The 21891-nt window shown below is 32.4% G+C and overlaps 1 protein-coding gene across 1 annotated transcript in view; it reads left to right on the plus strand.

Annotated features, from left to right (window-relative positions):
• The window catches only part of LOC145248959 (PR domain zinc finger protein 10-like), a 102940-nt gene that overhangs the window by 56718 nt on the left and 24331 nt on the right, over positions 1-21891 (plus strand). The window contains exons 7-10 of the mRNA XM_080110760.1: positions 12002-12104; positions 13435-13575; positions 17409-17521; positions 20243-20422. Coding sequence (XP_079966886.1) covers positions 12002-12104; positions 13435-13575; positions 17409-17521; positions 20243-20422 — 537 coding nt within the window. The remainder of the gene's footprint in view (positions 1-12001; positions 12105-13434; positions 13576-17408; positions 17522-20242; positions 20423-21891) is intronic.

The raw sequence follows: 21891 nt of genomic DNA on the forward strand, positions 1-21891 counted from the left end.
CTCCATGCAGCCTCTCGTTGTTGCCCTTGGTATAGGCGAAAGCTTCGTTGGGTTTCCGATTCATTCTGATGTCGTTGAGCCACTCTCAACTGACCTTGTGTACGTCTACTTACCTCATATAATTCATTCGATCGTAATATTGCTTCTCTTTCCAGTGCATATCTTTGCCTTTCTTGAATTTCATCTTGTGATGAATTTAACCGCCTTACAGCATGTCTAGTTCTGTCAGCTTCACGTTGGGTTTCTCTTTCCAAATCTGACAGTCTTGCTCTCCTTTCTCTTTGACGTATCCTGTTAAGTTCTAGACGTCTTTCTCTATCTGAATTGTTTTCATTGGAGCGAACTGCAGCAACTCTTAGTCTATTAGCTTCCAATCTTTCCATTCTTTCTTCCTCACTTTCGTTTCTACTTCGTTTGGGTGGCATAATTTCGGTTTTAAACGGAATTGTTTAACGATATTAATGATTGTAAATTAATTAAGCGTAAAGGAAATGTATACTAACTGAAATGGGCGAACTATAAATAATATTTCTGAATAGTACAATTATAAACAATTATATTGTACCTATTTACTATGCCTCCCCACGGGACAGAGTTAGACACCAGGGTCGTTTTTTAACGTGGAGAAAAGGTACAAAAATAAAAATTGTCTCAGTCGTGAAGGATTTCTCCTCCACCGAAAGAGAACAAGAAAATGAAGTGCAGCATCTGAAGAACAGATACTACACTTTGATCTTGACCAAAAGGAATGAATAAAAGCGACCTACGTGTGACTCATTACTTCCGGGTGTAAACGTCACAGTCTAAAAGTAATAATTAAAAAAAAAAAGTAAATGTAAAATAAATGTAATACCAACTTAGGTTAACTAAGTAAACAGTACAATTAAAACAGTTCTATTAAAACAAATAATTACTAAGATCTAGGTAATTGTTAGTCTCATTGTTATGGTTTTAAAGAAAAAAATGTGTAAAAAAAAGTTCTGCTTTTGTGAGTACGTGTATTTCTTTTAAATTACATAACCTTTTTATTTTATTATTTATATCTCTTTTAAATTTATATATTTTGTTAGTAAACTGGAAGAAATTCAGTTGAATAAAACCTTGTTCGTGTTCTTTACGTTAAACTCATATTTTTATAAAAGGTTCATCCGGTTTAAAGAAAGCACTAAGTTTAAATAAGACTGGAAATAACTAATTCAATATATAAATAGAAAAATGAAATAAATATAAGCTTTAAGTCTTAAGATAGTAATAATCAAAATGTAATAAATTATTTGTAGTTCAAAGCTATGATAAGACAGGCTTTCGAAATAGGCTCGACCAGAAAGATTAAATTGGAACGAAATTATAATCTCCGTGCCATTTTCAAAACAACCCCACAAAAGTAACGGTATCCTGCAGTTGGTTAAAATGACAACGTTGGTTGTAAGAAAAATGTAAAAGAAAATGCGCTTATCTGTTTATTTTGACCTGTTTTATTTAATTAAAAAAAAATTGGCTATAACTGGAAGCGAGCGTTATGTTTTGGGGGTTGTTTAAAAAATAGAATGGAAATAAAGTTAGTTCCGTTTTAATTGTCTTTAATTGCGGCAAGCGCTAAGAAAATCGAAAAATCACTGTTTACATTCGAAATGTTAACTTTTATAGGTTTACAGGTTTGCTGACAAGGCTGGGGGTGTTTAATACAATTATTTTACTAAATTGATTTTTTTCATTTAAAAATAAAATTATTTCTTTTTTAATAAAGTTTTATTTTAAAATATTTGTTTTTGTTTATTTATATAAAATTACGATAGTTGAATTGTATTCTTTCAATAATATTGGCAAGTAAAATATAAAAGATTAAAACGGAACGAAATTGAAATTTCCATTACATTTTCAATACAATCCCAAAACATAAAGCTTTGCTCGCCAATGAATTGTTTTGATAATATACGTAAAGTGAAATAAATCGAATATAAAATTAAATGAAAATATATTAAATAATTAAATGTTAAATAGATTTTGTAAATAGTACAGTTGAAATGATTAGAATATTTCCAATATGTAATAAGGTCGAGGTAATTAGTTAAAGAGATTTAATATAATGTGATATGCAAATGAGCATAAGTCATTCGATATGGGGGTGGTTTGTAGACTAGTATATAAAGAAATTAGGCATAGATTCTTATGTCTCCTATAACAGAAACATCCTAAAATGGGTTCTAATGTTTCTCTACCAGGAGAGATCTACCCTCTTACCTCCTTTATATTTCGTTGATGATGGAGAGCTGTACACACAGACAGAAACACACGAACCCTATTACTTTATAAAAATATAGATATGGCGATTAAGCTACACTGAATATTCCATGTTTCATCCACTCTAGGATTCTTCAGGCTTATGCGCAAATTTTGTGGATACTAGAAAGCTGATTAACTAACTAAAATCTCAATAGAAGGTGTGTATATAAAAACGACAGACAACCACAAAATTTGAAAAAAAAGAGTGGATGAAACGCGGAATATTCAGTGTAGCTTAATTGCCATATATATTTTATAAATTACTATATATATATATATATATATATATATATATAGGGTGACCCAAAAAAACGGGCCCCAACTCTAATTAGGCCCCATTTCTTAGCATTTTGTCAGAATGAAATGAAACTTTGTTCATAGCTGGTTTATTATATTCAAAACACTAGGGTCTTTGGCCTTTTTTTCTCCGTTCTACAGCATATTTTCGAGATGGCCTCCCCTGTATATATATATATATATATATATATTATATTAGGGTAGGTCAATTTTTCACTTTTCTCAGAATAACGGCACTTACTGAAAGTTGCATCTGGACTTATTAAGTACTCATGCAAAAAATTAGATCAAATGCTTGAGCGTTTTTTTGAGCATTCTGTCTCAAAGTCATAGACAAAAATATTCTGGAAATTCTTCGTTTTTATAAGATTTATCTTGAATATTCGTGTGAATGCCAAAATATTTCAGTATTTCAAATCAGGTGATATCTTTTTATTTTATAAAAATAATATTAATATAACAAATCATAAATAATCTTCAAATTGAAAATCTGCACCACCACCACCCCCTTTTCATTTTTTTTTTAAATTTTACTTATCAAGGCTCTGTGGCAAATCTAGGATAAGGGTTAACTATTAAATAGATGTTCTGCATTCTGTCAAGACAGGAAAAGGTATTCTTTGGAGCTCCAACCCAGATGTGGCATCAGTACTCCCTCTTAGAACATACTTGTTTTTTGTACAGGTAGAGGATCGCGGCAAGAGTGAGATACTTCCTGTTAGGGATCTGATGTAGGTATTTCATTCAGATTCAGGGTAAAAGTGTTTGTCAAAACAGGGTGGTTCACTAAGGCAAGAGATGTTCATTTCAATTGGGGTAAACTGAGGATATAAGCGTTAGTGGTGAACAGATAGCAGTTTGGTTTTGGATGTATTAAAGCTGACCAACCATTCCTTATCCCATTGCAGCACACATTTAAGGTCAGGAGAGAGAATCAGAAAACTTCTGATCTTTGTTGGCTTTTGTAGTGTTGCTATAGATGGTAGTAATGTCTGCATATTTGTCGACAAATGATTGAAGAATATGGTTTGTAAGGTCCTTGACAAAGATAAGGGAGACAGTTGGGCCCAATTAATACTGTGGCCTACATATTTCTGCCCATTAACGACCACTTTAATAGACCTATGAGAGTGAAAGGATTTTATGCTTGAGAGGACGTTTCCAGCTATTCCATAGCTAGAGATTTTATGAAATGAACCTTTGTGTCAGACCCTATCAAATGCCTTAGATATGTTAAGAGCTACCACTCTAAAAATGAAACCTTTGTCAATAAATTCACTGATTCTGTGTGATATCACAATTAGCACATCAACTTGATGTTGATCTCACAGAGCGGAAACCATATTGCATGTCACTGAAACAGTTATTTTTGTTGAGATGATTGACAAGTTCTCCATTTATCACAGAGTTGCATTAGCAAACTCTCTTTTCATGTTATGAATTAAGCAGTAATATTTCAATATTTTAAAATTGATTTTTTTTCTGTTATAAGTGAAAATATAACAAACAAACAAATAAGGAAAAGACAAAACATTATTTTGATAGAGCTTAATATATAGAGTCAAATTGCTCCATATAATAGTCCTTAGACAAAAATGACGGTCTCAATTTCTGACTCAAAACTTTGGCTGTGATGTATCGATGTCTTGATTCCAAATCATATACAGTTTGTGATACTTCCGTTGTTAACTTGACTGCCCATTCCACGCCCTGAGAATGTGATGGCAAATCTGGCAAGTCAAGCTTGTTCCCATTAAATAATGATTCTCGAAGTTCAGAATTGGAAAAATCTTCCGTCATTGGTGGTTCAAAAATACCACATAATGTCAAATCTATTGTCTCCAATGAGTCGCATAGAAATTAATATTTGGTATTTTTTTTAATCGTTTCTTAGTTGACTCCTTGCTCCTGTAAGAATATAAAAATTAATTGAATATTAAAAAAAATTCAATGTGTACTGCTTTAATAATTATGGTGAAATTAGATAAAATCTTAAAAATGTTTGTATAAATTGGAATAAATAATTGAGTCATTGATATATGAATAAATGTTTACTTACCTAATGGCCAAAATTCTTTTTAAATCTTCTTCTCTTCAACTTCCTCAGATTTGACCATTGAATATAGAGGGTTTTCAGGCAGTAAAAAAATGCATTACCTTGTATATTTTTTTAATGTGATCTGCTGGATTTCATGAGGCTGCTCCTTAATCCCCTGGATCATATTAAAAATATGCAATTGCTGATTGTTATTATCTATTATTTTTTTAATTTCAAACCAACAAATGGCATACACATTTACAATAATTTACTGGAGTTTTGTTGTGAGCCTTTGTGGGTATGCACCACGAGCCCATAAACACATGAGTCTGATGGCTAAAGTTAGCCATCTTGCCTGGTTTAAAGGACTAATTTTCCACAAAGCATATATAGAGTCAACCTTATCTCTAGAAATACCTACTGTGTATTCATACAGTAATCTTTGGTCACAACTGAGGTCATTTATTTCATCAATTTTCAAAATTGAATCCAGAAGACTGCTAATAGTGGAAAATGATATTTGGGGTAAATCATGATAATCATTTGAGCATAATTTCCCCCAGGGGCCCGCTGAATGTTGTAAGGCCTTTTGTGCGACCATCCATGTTTTTTAAAAAAAGAGCCTTGAAAGATAGTTTGTTATGGTGCAAAGAGCAACCAATTGTATGAAGATTTAAAAAAAAATTTTTTTTTCTAAAATTGCCACCATTCCACCTTCACAACCTGTGTTGGCATTAGTGTTGTCAACAAGGATAGCCTTGATAGTGTTTTCACTGTTGAATTCATGCAAAACATTCATCACATGCTCTGCATGAACAACACCTGTTGCACCACTGTTAGGAAGAACTCTGTGTGTCAGATATTTACTTTCATATGGTGTCTCTATTGTAAAAGTTAAATGGTGTTCTGGTCCCTTAGTTTTTTTTCATAGTTTTTTGTCCATTTTCCTCCACAATTTCTTTATAAAACAATGTATCCTTATCTATTCTCCCATCAACTCCAATGCATATCAGATTGTCCACACTTTCATTATGGTTTTTTGGGTAGTTGTTTTCACTTTAGCTTTTGCCATGTCCACTTTACATTTATTAATAAGAATATTGCTTATATTAATATTCGGTATAAGAAGGCCCATATCCTGCAAATCCAAGAGCAAGGCATTGGCAAGCTGATTCCAATATTAGAAGATATGCCCTCCTCCCCGACTAACTCAGGAGCATATCTGGGAAATTTAATAAGGCTATAAGGCCCTTTTAGATGACAAATATTCTTCTGGTTCTTCAGTTCTTCACTTTGAGAAGATGAGTAAGATAGGGAGGAAATATTACTCTGGAGAGTTGAAGGTGTTGGTGATGAATATACAGTTTTTATTAACCCCCATTCCTTTTTTACATTTTTTATAGCACCTATATCAATTGGACAAAACTGAAAAGTACCTTTCAGCCCTATTTTGCTCCACTGATCCTTTAGGTATTTACGGTCCTCAACTGGAACTTGAAAAATCAGATTTTACTCATATTAAAATACATCTAAACAGATTAATATAAGAATTAGTTTACATTAAAATATGAAAATTGGTTTGGATATAAGGTTATCTCACAAAGACATTGGAAAAAATAGAAAATAACTTACCTTTTGTTGAAGAGGACAGGTGCAAATAATGTGCTCAATCTGGCAATTTTCTTTATTGCATTTTACATGAAGGTTGTCACAACTTAAAACTGGCCGATTGCAAGAACAGGACGAAATATCAAATAGTGAATTCAGTTTTTCTAGCTAGAATTTCTTTTGGGAAGTGGGGAGGGATTTTCTATTCATTTGTTTGGCCTTCTTGAAACATAGTATAGCCACCTTTTTTTAAATAGTCATTTCACTTAAAAGAGGTAAACATGGATTAACCGCTTTCCAAATACACATGACTTCCTTTGTTATTAATTTGGAAACAGAATTCGAAAGGTGAGAATAAGTATTTACTAAATAGTAACTATACTGAATAATTTGTTGGTAAATTGGAGGCTCCGTTTTATTTAATGGTGTTGGCAAACCGGAAAATTTCCTTACATTTTTACTGCGAGTTGTAATTATAGATTTTCGGTACATTTTGATTAAAATATCTGAAAAAAATTACACCCAGGAATTAAATTGTACAAATAATTTTTAAATAAATTTGATTTAAAAATTTGGTGCCTATGCACTTATGTTACTGTGCTATTTTTAAAAATCTTATTTTCAAGTTAAATTCGATATTAAAATAGTTTTCTAAATAATAATGTTATTATTTCAGCACGGTAACATAAGTGCATAAGTACCAAAAATTTTTAATAAATTTGATAAAATTTGAAATAAATAAAATAAATTGAAGTGCTGTTTACTTAAAGAGAAAAATGAGTTTGGCTCATAAAGTTTTTTTTTATGAATAAACACTATTTTTTTTAAAACAGAAACAAATCAGAATAAGTTATTTATGTTGTATTTTTTATATTTAATATTTTATATTTAAGTCTAGTTTAAGTCTAGAAAAATTGAGTGATATTTAAAGAGAAAATCAGGTGTCAAGATAATTCAACAGTTTATTAAAAATGCAAACACGGATACGCATACAGTAAAGTTTTTTTTTTTAATGAATAAACACAATCTTTTTAAGATAGAACCAATTCAGAATAATTATACACATATTTTTTATATTTAAGTCTATTTTAATGAAAAATTTGAGCAATATTTAAAGAGAAAGTAAGGTGCAGAGATAATTCAAGAGTTTATTAAAAAATTAAACAGTAAACATAAACACGCATGCGGTCGTAACTTCAACCGGTGATTTCGTATAATTGCTCAACAAATAAAACTTCCATATATAGAGATATTTCTATATTAAATAAAATATAACGTTTTAATTCCTTTTTATTTTTGATATTTTCATTTAATCTCTAAAAATACGGAATAATAAACTTTAAAATATTTATTATTATAATGTATCGTATTGTTTTTATTTGTTAACACTTTGATTTTACTTAAGCGATATATTCCCGGAGTGATACTGATACCGTGATAAAAATCCAAATTTATTTGGTATTTAAGTTTAAATGCTCAACAAAATATGAAATTTTAAAGAAAAATATTTCTTGTAAGTTTTGACATTATTTTGCAACTTTCTTCAAATGCCATTTTATACCATTCCAAAATTGACCTACCCTAATACGTATATATCTCATTCAAACATGGTAGTGTTTGAATATATGGTTAAGTGGCAGTTTTAGACATTTAGAACTGCCTTAATGCTTTATTGCTCACTCATTTTTCAAACAATTATTACGGTTTATAGATCAGCTTCTCAGCTATATTGTGAAAAAAAAGTTGCAGTTTTTGTTAATTACAACAAAAATTGTGATGAATTTACTGGTGTTCAAAATCGTAAAAAAACATAAGAACGTTAGCAGTGTTTTTTATAACTGGTTTCTATGGCAACCATGTCGCTTTAACGACTACTGTTCCTACCAATTCACCGCTCTCGCAAAAAGAACAAGTGAAACAGAGAGAATGAAAGAATGAAAGGGAGATAATTGGGGGATTTTATTGAAAGCAAACGAGTGCCGTACATTATTATTATATATGTGTAGGTTATGTTTATGGGGGCAAAAAAATAAGACTGAAATTAAACAAAGAACAAGTGAATTTATTGGAAGCCTGGAAAAATCATGGATTACTATGGAAAAATGCGAGGTTGAAAAGTAATTTGGTTAAGCTTAAACATGGAAAATAAAGGACTAGTTATTAAAACTGGAAAAGAAAAGGTCAAGATATTCAAGTAAAAAATATAATAAATTTATAACTTAAAATATTGCAACATTAAGATTTTTTTTAATTCAATTTATTGCATTATATAATCAATTCTTAATGCTGTAATATGTTAAGTTATAAATTTATTATATTTTTTACTAGAATATCTTGTCCTTTTCTTTTCCAGTTTTAACAACTAGTCCTTTATTTTTCCATGTTTAAGCTTAACCATATTACTTTTCATGCTCGCATTTTTCTATTGTAATATATATATATATATATATATATATATGGCTAAAGAAACTTAGTATTTTATGTAAAAATAAAAAATTAAATAAGATGCTGTTTAAATTCCTAAGGATACTAAGTTGAACATATCGCAGACTCAGAACTTACATAAGCTGACTTCTAGAAAATTCACAATTACAAAAAGGAATTTAACTATATAACAGTGGCGGAAAAAAACATGAAGCTTAAACTTAAATTGTTAAATAGAAAATGAGGATCAGCAGTCGTTTAATATGTAGCTGTTTCAGAGATTTAAAAATAGGACAGCTGTTAAAGTCATGGCATACCAGTAGAAAATACTACTCCGTCAATAACAAAACATAAACATAATCGTGTTACTATTTCACTAGGAGGTATTGTAGATAAAATAGAATTTAGCGCAATTTTAACCTTATTCGGTCATGAAGTAGATGTAAAAAGCTTATCTTTAGTCAACGGGTTATCACTTTTTCTTTATTTTTCTTTACTTTTTATGAATTGAATAATTGTGGTCAGTTGGTTCCCATGGGATATTAAGATAATTGTTTTGTCTTCAGTTGAGCACCTATGCAGATGATGATTGTATATAAAAATTGTATTGTTGACATCATGTCATCCGGTTTGGCTACAAAACAGGTTAACATTTAGTGACCCTGATATAAGCATTAACCGTAGGAATCAAAATAAATTGCTGGGACTAAAATCTGAAAAAAGAATTAGATAATTGGCATTTCATCAATCACTTTTAGTGGAGAAATTGAGGGGTTAGCTTCGATTAGTTATCGAAGAGGATTGGGGCCACTGTCCCATCCACTTACCCTCGATTTAAAAAGCAATTTTGAGAGTCCAGCAAGGTTTTGAGATGAGCTGAAAAGAATCAGAACAAAGCTGCAGGCAGTCTGGCCGACCAGATATTTCACCATAGCCATAACTAAAATCTGCAAGAAACAGAAAAATAGCTGAAGAAAATTATTAAGATGATAAATCGACCAGATAATTTATTCTTATAAAAGGATCAATACAATAGCCCAAAATTTGCACTTTGTATCAATATTGCTTGAAATGAGACTAAGGATGCTATGGAGATGAAACTCTCCCTTCTCACTAAAAGCATATACAATGGCTGCTGTGTATTAGCTGTGTGTGATTGATTAAGCAAAAAGAAAGAAAATATCTAAAAATACTAAAGTGAAGGAAAAAGAGAGAAAGAAACAGCCACAATATTTTTTGTTTTTAATTATTTTTCTCTGTTCGTGAACAGACAAAAGAAAAACCTTGTACAAAGATTCATTGTTAACTTTCGGAACAAAGGACTTTTTTTTCTTTTGCTTTCCTTTTGTTTTGGAATGTTCGTTTGGCAAATGTCTTTTACAGCGATCTTAAATACAACAGAGACGCAACACAAACTGTGATCCTTTTTACAACAATAGAGACGCAGCATAAATCAATGTAGGTGATGATCATTTTGGCCATAGAAATGATGGACAACTGTAGTTGTCTGGTTGAGAGAACTTTTTATTTTCTTAAACTCAGTGACCGGTGATCCCAAGAGGTCATTGCAGTTACAATGCGTACCTAAGCTCGGGTTCTATATCTGATAGACTTTGCGACTGGCTGAGGCAGAACTTGAGAGAGTGACTTCTGTAAGGTCATATTTGATACCGCAACCAAGATGTGACCCATTAGTATGTGACCAATTATGACCCTATCAGGTCATAATTGGTCACATGACCCTCTCAGGTCATTGGTGGCATGATCCATGACTTATGACCCCTGTCAGACCATAATAATACTATTAAACCATACTTACTTGTTGTTACTTGAAAAGGCTGATTTACTACCAGTCTATTGGCATAAAAAACTATTGCCAAGGGGGTCTTGTACTGGGTGGTCATTACTTTTTTCAGTTGCTTTACTCTAAATATGAACCTCTGTTTAAAGAGACACTATCTTTTTTAAATAGAGAAAAGAAATTCTGAGTAGTCAAATCTCAAAACCAGATGTATTTCCACACTTTTTGGGTGGTCCATCTTCTCTTGATTAAATATTTTTTCCACAGCAAGTTTCAAGGGATTTTAAGAAATTGAAATTCAGGAAATCTTTCATTTGATGTCGAATGACTATGGTTAAAATTTAATGAAAATTTGAAATTTTCAAGTGAGAGATTGTGCCCATCTCATGACCCTTAAAAACAATTTAAAATACTTCAAAGGAACTGAAATTTGGGAAATATTTATTAATTAGCGGGGGTACCCGGCGTTGTCCGGGTGTTTGGAGGGGGGGGTATGTAGGAGAGGGTGACCCTGTTTTAATATAAAAACCAATACAAAGTAAAACAGCGAACAAACGTTAAAAAAAAGGAAAAAAAAAAAAGGTGTAAAAGAGAAAAAAAGTTTAGGTAGAAAGATAGGCTCGAACCCGAAACATTGAGGCTAAGGCGGAAAAAAAATGCCCAACACGTTACCCCAACGCCAAAGAGACATACACTTAATAACGGATAAAATTAAACCTTTAAAAACACTTGCAGGTGGTTGAAACTAACGCAAATGTTTTCTAGGTCAAACATGACATCATTGTCACTGTAGCAAGAGGAGAGAAAATGAAGGAACGAGCTAATGTTGACAAAATTAGGTTGTTTTTTTTTTAATATTTAAACTAAATCATGTTCCGACGTCATTTGCGCATGCGTAGAAGTGAACTTGTCATGAGAGGACGGTTTTTGATGACCCCTCCCTGTAGAAAACTACTGATTTTAGGGTGAAGAGATTAATGTTTTTGGCCAATTTTTCGATATTTGTCGGGCGAAGGATCAAACTTTAAAATAATACCAATCTCATGAAAATCCTTGACCCATGTCGAAAGATTTTGCGAGACATACAAACACACATACATACATACACACATTTTCGCTTTTATATATATAGATATAGATTAATATCTAATACCTATTATAATTTCACAGGAGTTGGCGATATTTTAATTTTCACAAAAAGTCTTCCATCTGTTGTTCCTTTTGAATAAACCTAATTTGAACTAAATGAAGCCCATATTACCTACCCTCATGTCTAGCTTCATAATGATTATTTTTTTAGCCTTAGGTCATTGTAGCCTTGCATGAGTGCTTATTCTTTTAGTTCTTCATGTTTCTTTGTTATATTAATATCAGTCAACAGGAGATTAGTGACTTCTGTTTTCTGTATACATGTTAACCATGTCTTATTCTAATACCACTTCTCAAACAACAATATCTCATTACAAAAATCTTGTCAAAAAATGCAAACACTTTGATTGATTTGCATTGAAATAAAATGCTATTTGATTTCATTTTTTCTTTTTTTCCAGCTTCGAAAGTCAAATCGAATTGCCAACCTTGAAATTGAATCTATCTGGTCAAATCGTCACAAACGGCATTACCAACGCAAAGAATACAATCCAAATGAATTGTGTATGTTTAGTTTGATCTGCCATTGCTTAAAAAAAAGATCCTTAATATTCCTATCCATTGTCTAACATAAAATTCTTAGATACAACTATGAGTAAGAATGTTTTTTTTGTTTTTTTGTTTTAGGCTAAGCCAACCTTTCTACCATGCTCTAATTTGTTTTAAATTTCAAGCCAAGTAAATTTTACTGTTCTAAACTGCGGTGGGGTTTAATAACACTCTCATAGCATAATGCTGTAAATATGGAAAATTATGCATTATGTCATCGACTAAAAGTAAAGTTAGAAAAACACCAGAAAGCTATGTGGAAATATTGAAACGGATATAACTGACCATATATGGTGAGAAAAAGGAAATCATTTACCCTTATGGGACAAAGTAAAAATTATAGACGGAAGAACAAATTCACAGATTAACGATAAAATAATCTCTACCAAAATATTCAGTTATTGTAACTTTTAAATTTTATGTCCATTTATTATTGACGTTTGTTAATATTATGATTACGTTTCCTTCTTTTTCATCACTATTTTATTTAATTCGTTTTAACGTATTATTTCTGGTGCCAATGTATTTTCGTTACAAATGGATACATGATGGTTAAGTTGATTTCTCTCAGTATCTAATTCAAAGCATAAAGATATTAGGAAAACTAAAATGAACTTTATTAATTTATTTATTGTGGATTATTATCCTCATCTGTCTTAGTTGCTGTTTCACAATATTTCGATCAAATATTCCTTTGGCCTTCGTCAGGTGCTAACTGTAACAGAGTAGGAACTCCTAATCTCCTAACTGCATTCTCAGCAATTACTGCCATCCATAGTTGTTGTCGTCTCACCATGTTTTAGCCAAGTAAACCTCTGACCAACTTTGAGTAGGATTGAAACCGCTATCTTCAGACAGTTTCACTGTTCCAGGTGAAAATTGTCTAAAGATAGCGGTTTCAATCCTACTCAAAGCCGGCCAGAGGCTTATTTGTCCAAAACATAGTGAGACAACAACTACGGATGGCATTAATTGCTGAGAATGCAGTTAAGATATTAGGAGTTCCTATTCCATTGCGGTTACCACTTGATGAAGGCCAGAGGAATAGTTGGCCAAAATGTCGTGAAATTGATAAATCGATAAATAATACTCATCTCAATAATGAAGTCCAATTAAATAAAATCAACTTAAATAGTATTTAAGAATAGAATAAAGTAATATCGCATTATTAGTTGAGTGCAAAAGGTTATTCTTATTCAATCCTAAGCAACACCAAGACTTCTGACTAGTAAATTCATAAAACACAACTGCAAATAGTTTTTTTTTTTTAATTCTTTTACTACAGGGTGTGAAGAATGCATGACAACTTATACGGGTGAGTGTCCTGAACATCGTCTCCAAATTGTTCCAGATAAAATTGTTCTGTCTCGAGCTTGGTCCAGTTTACCTTCCATCTTGCAAATATTTCGTCTTGGAGAAAGCACTGGTGAGTTCTTTTTTACTTGCCTTCTCACAAGGGCAGTTTTTAATGTTGGGAAAATCCTTCCAAAAAATAGCGAGGAGGGAGGGGGTACTCTTGATTGGAGCAAACATTTTTTTAATTGCCTCAGTTTAGAAGGATTTATCCTTCACTGACAGTGTAACACCCTCTCTTATGAAGTTGTGTAAGGACCCCTAATCTTCGAAAACTTCGGAAAACTCGGCTCATATCATCTGGTACTTCGAGAGGCGTCACATTGAATCCTGATATGCTGAAAATGAATAACAAAACTCATGTAGGCAAGAAGGACAACAGACGTTTGAATTCTATTCTAATTTCACAAAATATATTACAGACTTTTTTTACAAATATATGGTTCAGTTCTTAGTAAGTTTTTAAAAGTCTCAAATCTGTCTTCTCTTTGGAGATAGCCTCAGACAGGTCGGAGGAGGGGTGTGGTGGTCATGTCTCAGGGAGCGGTAACTGACTAATTTTGCGCGGCATCAGCACTATATAGTAAGGTCAGGCGTGGGGGGGGGGATGATTTCCTAAGCCAATAAGATCACGCCACGCATTTGCGGAAAACCCCAGATTGCGGGTGTGCAACTCGGTCACGTCGCTAGTTTGCAATCTGAGATCAAAATCAACATTTAATTCCCATGACCTCAAGGGTCAAAACTCGTCAGTCAGAACACCTGGCACTGACTCGTCTAATATTTCCTGTCATCAATTTCGAATAACAAAATATATCTCTGACCTCCAAATAATAAGCAATATATATATTCTTCTGACAATGAAATAAAATATATGTCTATATCCCTTACTTTAAGTCTTTGGGATATCTTCCATTGCTCGGGATCTATTAAGGCTATCTTAACACACCCGGCTCCCCAATGAGGGGTAATTTGCTCTCTCAGGTCGATCACGTTACAATAGAGGTACAAAAAAGATAAACTATAGTATCTGAATAGATACTACACTTTGCTCCTAGCCAGAGGGCTAAAGGAAATACTGGAAAGTTACACATAATACAACTTGATAAAATTAAGGAAATTTCCAATTTTAATCAAAATAATAATATTTGGATGCGTGGACTTTGAGTCAATACGTTGATCTGTAATGTTTCAGTTGAAAATATCTGTCATGTATAAGTTTGAAATGGCATTTGAATCATTGAACACAGAGCTTGATTAAATATCTTAGCTATGATCTCTATGCAAATGAGATTGTTTGCCATAGTGTAACGGATAAAGTAAAATTCCATTATAAGTGACACTCTGCTGGAGGTTGAAGGTTCAATCCTCAGTGCAGGCACTACTCCAAATACAATTGCGAATTATTTAGGACTTCTAACCAGTTGTGATGATGAAACGAGAGCATGCATGGATTAAATAAAGGGTTTCGTTGAAATTCTGTGCAGATTCCCAAATTTGACAGGATACACCCAAAGAAGGTAGAAGGTTACATTGGCCGAAACATGAAAATAATACTCAAGATGAGAACAGTAATATGAATAATATGAATAAACAATGGTAGCAAATTTATTTTTGTAACTCAATAAGCCATTGAATTATTATCTTAAAAATATTTGCAAACGTAATATCAGCTTGTGATAAAAAAATTGATTAATAATGGAAGCAATAATTATTGGATCAAACCAGCCTAAACATAAAATCCAATTACACCTTGAAAAGAACCTGCAAAATGGAAATGCTAATTCGACTGTTCATATTAGATTCCTTTTTCAACAGCTAACAAATTGAATCATAATTATTCATAGCATATTAGAGATGAAGCAAGATTTTTCTTTTAAATGTGAATCAATAAAAAAAACTAAAAAAAAAAACAGATGGAAACAATTTAATAACAGGCTACAAGTTTTATTCACTAAAATTTTCAACTTGGATTTTTTTGGTTTGTGAAAGACAACTTAAAACCTTATATTAAATTTATTGTATTGATTAATTTTTTTTTTTTAAAGATGGAATTATCTTTATATACATGATACACAATATTGTGAAGATCAAATTTGATAAACATCAATATCACTCCTCAACAAAAAAAAGGAGCTTGGAAAAACTGTTGATGAGACATAAGACAAAGAATTGATAAAAATAGGTATGATATTATGACGTTATGGAAAAAACACTTTTAGGAAATTTTCAACATTTCGTCTCCATTTTCTGAGAATTTCTTCAGAGAATGAGAGAGATGATTGCCACTCGACCATACAACGGGTAAAAATCAATAAATGGCAAAGAAGAGCGGACAAGCGTAAATGAAGAGTTATAAAAGAGATGTGTATTTACTTCATCATAAATATATAAGGAAAATTTAGAAACATTGGAGAAAATCAATTCTGGAAGGTTGAAGAACTGGAAGAACTTAGTAGTAGCGAAGATTGGATAGACAGGAAACTGTAGATGTGGAAACTGGATCTTGGACAACATGAAGTGATGTCACATGGAAATTGATGTAGACATCCCTGAGGTGTAATGAGATGTTTTAGGTAGATCCAGTGTGTGTAAATATGGTCATGGGTTGGATCGACAGGAACAGAGTTGCTGGAAAGGAAGCTGGAGTCAAACAGCAATGGTCACTAGAACAGAGAATCTGACATTGACGGACACTGGATCAGGGTGTTGAACGTTGATGGGTACTGATCAGAGATTCAGGCGTCAACAGACACTGGAACAGAAAGCCGGAGGCTACAGGCAGAAATTGCAGGTGCTGCTGGAAGAAGCTGAAACTGGAACAGCTGGAAGGGGTTGGAGCAGGGATTGCTGAAAGGAGCGCCTAAAATTGTTGGAGAATAAGGCGCTGGAGTCGGAATAGCCAGAAATTGCTTGAGCTGTTGGAGTTGCAGGAGCTTGAACTGCAGCAGTCAGAACTGGATAGGAAAGTTGAAGTCAAATGGATGGAGCAGACAGCCAGGTGTGAAACATTGAATTGCATAAAATAGTTTGCATGTTGTTTTTCAAAGGGTAGTTTGATTTGATGGTGGTGTCTTCTCCTCCTCTGGGAGCTTGTTGACTGCCTATGAAGTTGGAGAGGGGGGGGGCTCCTTATGCTCCCAGCTGAGTTCCTTTTTCTGATCGGGCTTTGGTTTATTTATTGCGACAAAAAGTTACTACAGCCGACATGATTAGGTCATAATTAATTATAATTAATGACTGAATTTGTTTCAGTCCAAAGTATCTGGGATGTTGGTTGACCGTATATATGTAAATCTTGGTCAATCATTAAAGTGAATTGTTTTGGTCCAGTGTGAGAAAAAGGACATACCACGCCAAAGTGCATTGGTGATTTGAAACCATTGTAAAATTTATATCATTGTTGCCAATCATTTTCATCATATGTCTTTCAGGTGTTAGAGGACGTGTCTTAATGCCCATGCTTCTGCAAAAGACATGTTTGAATGCTGCAATATTTGTAAATTAATAACGCATGTTGCGACAAAATAAACAAGATATTGCAAGTTGAAATTGATGGTTGATGATGGTTCTGTTTCTTTCTTCAAGAGAAATAGATTAATGGAAGAAAGAGTTCACTGAAGATATCTTCTTTTTTTAAAATATCTGAATTCATCCTCAAAACAGTGTTTTGTAAATGGCAGAAACAATTGTATAAAGATGTTCATTTTTAAACAAATTTGTAACATTTATTAAATTATATATATTAGATTATCATCTATTTTAAAATTAAGATTTTTTGGTGTTTATCTTGCTCTTCTGATATCCTTTAAAAGATGAAAGTGAATCATTGTTAACTAATTCTACATTTGTAATTGTAATGCCTACAGTTATCCATTCGTGAGATATGTTCTTGTTTATTTGTAGAACTTGGAGTATTTGCCAAGCGATACATTCCCAAATCAACTCAGTTTGGACCTTTAATTGGAGAGCCAGTAGCCAGTCAGAGTTTATTGGCTGACAGCAAATTCATTCTAATGGTTTGTTCACTTTTTTTACTATTTCTGTTTTATTTTTATTTTTATAGCCAACCATTTTGTTTTAAAAAACGTTTTTTTTTTATTTGGCCCATCTTCACTTAAATTAAACAATATTTTAAGGGTTTTTTTTTTTTCATTTATATAAAGGTAATATTTAAAAAATAGTCAATGAAATTTTTATGATTTGCATTGAACTGAACTGAATCCCTTTTACTCACAATATTTTGATATATTATTTTAGATTTGAATATCATATATATGAGACAATAAAATAACACTTATTCAAACAAGCTTTTAAAATATTTTATGCAAATGAGATAGACAAGTTGTCACTCATAGTATGTAATAAGAGTATGGAAGGGACTTATTTCAAATTTCTGGATAAGTTTGTGTAGCGGTTACAGGCAAAAAAGAAAACCAAACTAGTGACTGCGCCTAATTATATTCTAGCAGAGCAATGTGAAATCTCATTACTCCTATGCAAAGAAAATGGTGTTGGCTTGGATTAAAAGCATGTTTTCAGAGAAGTGGTGTGATATGTGGAGTTGTGAATTCGGAGTACAGTGTTTAGTTCTGAGGCGTGATGATTTTAACATTAAAACCTAAGTCACATGAATGTACATTGATATTGACTTGCTACTACAGGATATCCGAAAAGTCACTGAAGGGTTGAAAGTCTTTGTCATTTTACCATTAATGATTATTTTTTTCTCTATTTCGGATATTTTACAGATAATTTTTTTTTTAGAAATTAATTATGGATAAGGTATAGCATTGAACAACGTATGCAAGTTGTAAAATTGTTTTATCAAAATCAGGCATCAATTGTTTTGACTCAAAGAGCTTATCGATGGCATTTTCATGTAAGAGATAGCCCAAGTCGCAACACAATTCGAAAAATTATGCACCAATTTGAAGACCAAGGACCAAGGAGAGTTGGCAGACTTCGAAACGTCATCACAAATGAAAATAGAGAAAGAGTGCGAGAGAGTGTGGAGCAGCATCCTGAAACATCGATTCGACAACGTTCCACACAATTTGGGATTTGTCAAAGCTCACTACACAATATTCTGCACAGTTTAAAACTCTTTCCTTATAAAGAGCAGCTTGTTCAACACTTGAAGCCTGAAGATTTTCAAAAAAGCTCAATCTGAGCATATACGACAGACGTGAAAGGGTCTGGAGATACCATGGAAAGTGTTATGCTGTCTGCAACATCATTCAGCATGATCAGTTTGGTAGGTCAAATATGCCGTTCAAATGCAAGAACTTGTCTGAAATGACCCCAATAAAGCCCATTTTCATTTGAATGGATTCATTAACAAACAAAATTACAGATTTTGGGGTTCTGAAAATTCAAGGGCAATTCATCAAAAGTAGTTGCTTCCCAGAAAGTGCACTGTATGGTGTGTAGTAACGGAGAAGAATATTATTGGACCTTATTTTTTTGAAAATCAAGACAAAAATGCAGTCAAAGTTACTGGAGAGATACCGGACTATGATTACAGACTTCCTGCACCCACAAATTCAAAATAGGCCCAGATTGTGGTTCCAACAAGATGGGGTAACAGCACATACGGTGAGAGACACCATGGAGCACCTCAGGCAATGCTCTGGCGACAACATTATCTCTCACTATGACAATGTCAAATGGCCACCACATTCCCCAGACTTGCCTAGCCTCAACTTTTTCTTGGTGGGATATCTTAAATAAAGAGTAGGTTAACAAACCCCAAACCCTGCAAGAATTGAAGAAAAACATCAGTAAGGAAATAAGGGAGTTAAATCGCTATCCAGAGATTCTAAAATCTCATGAATAATGTTTTGGAAAGAGCACAAATATGCTGAAAATGGGCCATATTTAAAAGACATTATTTTTCATAAATTATTTAAGATTATTTGAATTTGGCATTTTTTTTTTTTTTTAAATTTCCAATTGTCTTAGTTAGATTGTGTTAAAATTACAGAAAGTTATCCTCAAAAATAAAGAATCTATTTAAGTTCAAAATCCTTCAGTGACTATTTGGACACCCTGTCCATTAGTTTGGGTGCTGTAAAAAGAAAAGTTGTGAAAAAAAGTTTAGAATTAACAACTCTTACAGTCCTTTTAAACATATCAGTTGATACTTTCAGCTAGATTGGGAAATTCATCCTGAGTTCAGATTGTTTTGTTGTTGACAACTCACATCCTGAATTGATAATTCGTAGAACACTATAAAAATGTTGAAATTTATTGGCTTGTAAAAAAGAAAACTGAATAATGCTTTTTTTAAAATAATTTGAAAGCAAGTAAGATCACCTTGTTATTTAATTTTCCTTCTTACAACTGCAATATTTTAGCAATATAATACTACTAGTAATAATAATTGTCGTCATTAGTTTAATACTTATTTTATATGCTGGCATGTATTGGACAGCTTTGAAAAATTGACTTCCAAACTAACTTAGCTTTGACCAGGTTTTTATTTTATTTATCCCTCTTTCTTTCAAGTCTATCCTCATCACTTCCTCTCATGTTTTCCTTTGCCTATTCCTGACAGCTACCTGAACTACAGCCTTCCATAAATTATTGATGAAACTATCTTTACTTGAATCTCAGCAATGGAAGAATCGAATTGATGGTGCAAAAGGCAAACTAGTTTAATGCAAATAAATGAAGACTAATCTTTCAAATTATTTCATTGTTGACAAAAGTGTTCATTTTTTTCTGCTTGTTTTCAGATGGAGAGAGAAAATAATGAGCGTTACTATTTTAAAACTTCCGATGAGAACAAATGTAATTGGATGATGTTTGTTCGTCCTGCTGAGAAGTTTGCTGAGCAGAATTTGGTTGCCTATCAACACGGACAAGATATTTTCTTTACAGTTTCCAAAAACATTGAACCAAAACAAGAACTCAAGGTCAGTCATAGTTTACAGTATATTTTGTTTTAAAACATAGCCACATTTTTTAAGAAAAGGAAAAAGTGTGATGTTCAATAAGGTTATTCTTAGTATATTCTTTTTATAATCTTTTTATAATCTTTTTATGGTCTTTTTATATTCAAACCAAAACTAGTTTTGTTTTTGTGGCTGAAAAATGCAAAAGCATTAATTTGCATGAGAGATGTTCTACCCAAGTTACACCATTAGCAATTACTACATTACCACCTTACATTCATTAATTCTTATCCTCGAGTGGCCTTCGGGCCTTGATAAACAGTGACTCCTAAGTAAAAAAAAAAAAAAAAAAAAAAAAAAAGTTAAGAAGTTCAAAGTGTGGAGGACAATAAGTCAAGTGTTTTGCAGTGGAGAGAACACCTAAAAATAAAGAGGTGGTACAAATTATGGCATCAGTGAAAAGGAATGCTGGCATTTTTTATTTAGATTATTTTTTTTAAAACTTGATATCCCACCTTTCTCTAGCAACAGGATGGCATGCAAGTTTTACCCTCAAATTATTTATATTCTTTTGTATTACAAATACTGTTCAGTTTAGTTATTTGAGACTTGGAAACAAAAATTATTTAAAAACCAAGAATATCTTTTTATCTATGTGTGCTCATCTTTAAAAAACAAAACAAAAACTTATTATTAGTGTGCAAATGTTTTCCCAATTGCCCGATAACTTTTAAAATTTCCTAATATATATATATATATATATATATATATATATAACTACTTCATTTACTTACATAAAATTAATATACGAAAGTATAGATTTATGCGTAAACTTTAAGTATTTACTTCAAAAGTGCTCAATACGTAGGTAGAGCTAGTTAGTAATTTATATTTTATAAATTACTAATATATATATATATATATATATATATATATATATATATATATATATATATGCACACACACACACACACTACTTCAAAAAATTAGAGGAACACTTCCAAAATGTCATTGTAGAGACTCAAAATGATTCTCAGTAGTTGTGTTTACATGCATGCCTGACAACATTTAGGGCATGCTCCTAATGAGACGACGAAGAGTGTTTTGGAGGATCTCCTCTCAGATCTGGGCCAGGGATTCACTGAGCTCCTGGATAGTTTGAGGGACAACATGACGGTACCGAACAGACTTAAACATACTGTCCATCATCTAATCTGTTGAGGTCTGTGCGTTCGTCCAGGAATATGCCTGATTCTGTTGCAGGTTTAAGGATCTTCTACGAGTTTGTCTTGTTTTCCTAAAGTAATTGTCTCTTGGAATCTCCGCCAAGCTCTTGAGACTGTAATAGGAGACACAGCAAACCTTCTGTCATGGCACGTATTGATGTGCCATCCTGGGGAGTTGCACTATTTGTGCAACTTCTGCAGTGTCCAAGTATCATACCATGCTGTTAACAGATGTTGATCCAAGCTAAATAAAAAATTATAGCA

This window comes from Euprymna scolopes, chromosome 27 (assembly GCF_053919585.1).
Source record: "Euprymna scolopes isolate OS-2025 chromosome 27, ASM5391958v1, whole genome shotgun sequence".
Classification (NCBI taxonomy): domain Eukaryota; kingdom Metazoa; phylum Mollusca; class Cephalopoda; order Sepiida; family Sepiolidae; genus Euprymna; species Euprymna scolopes.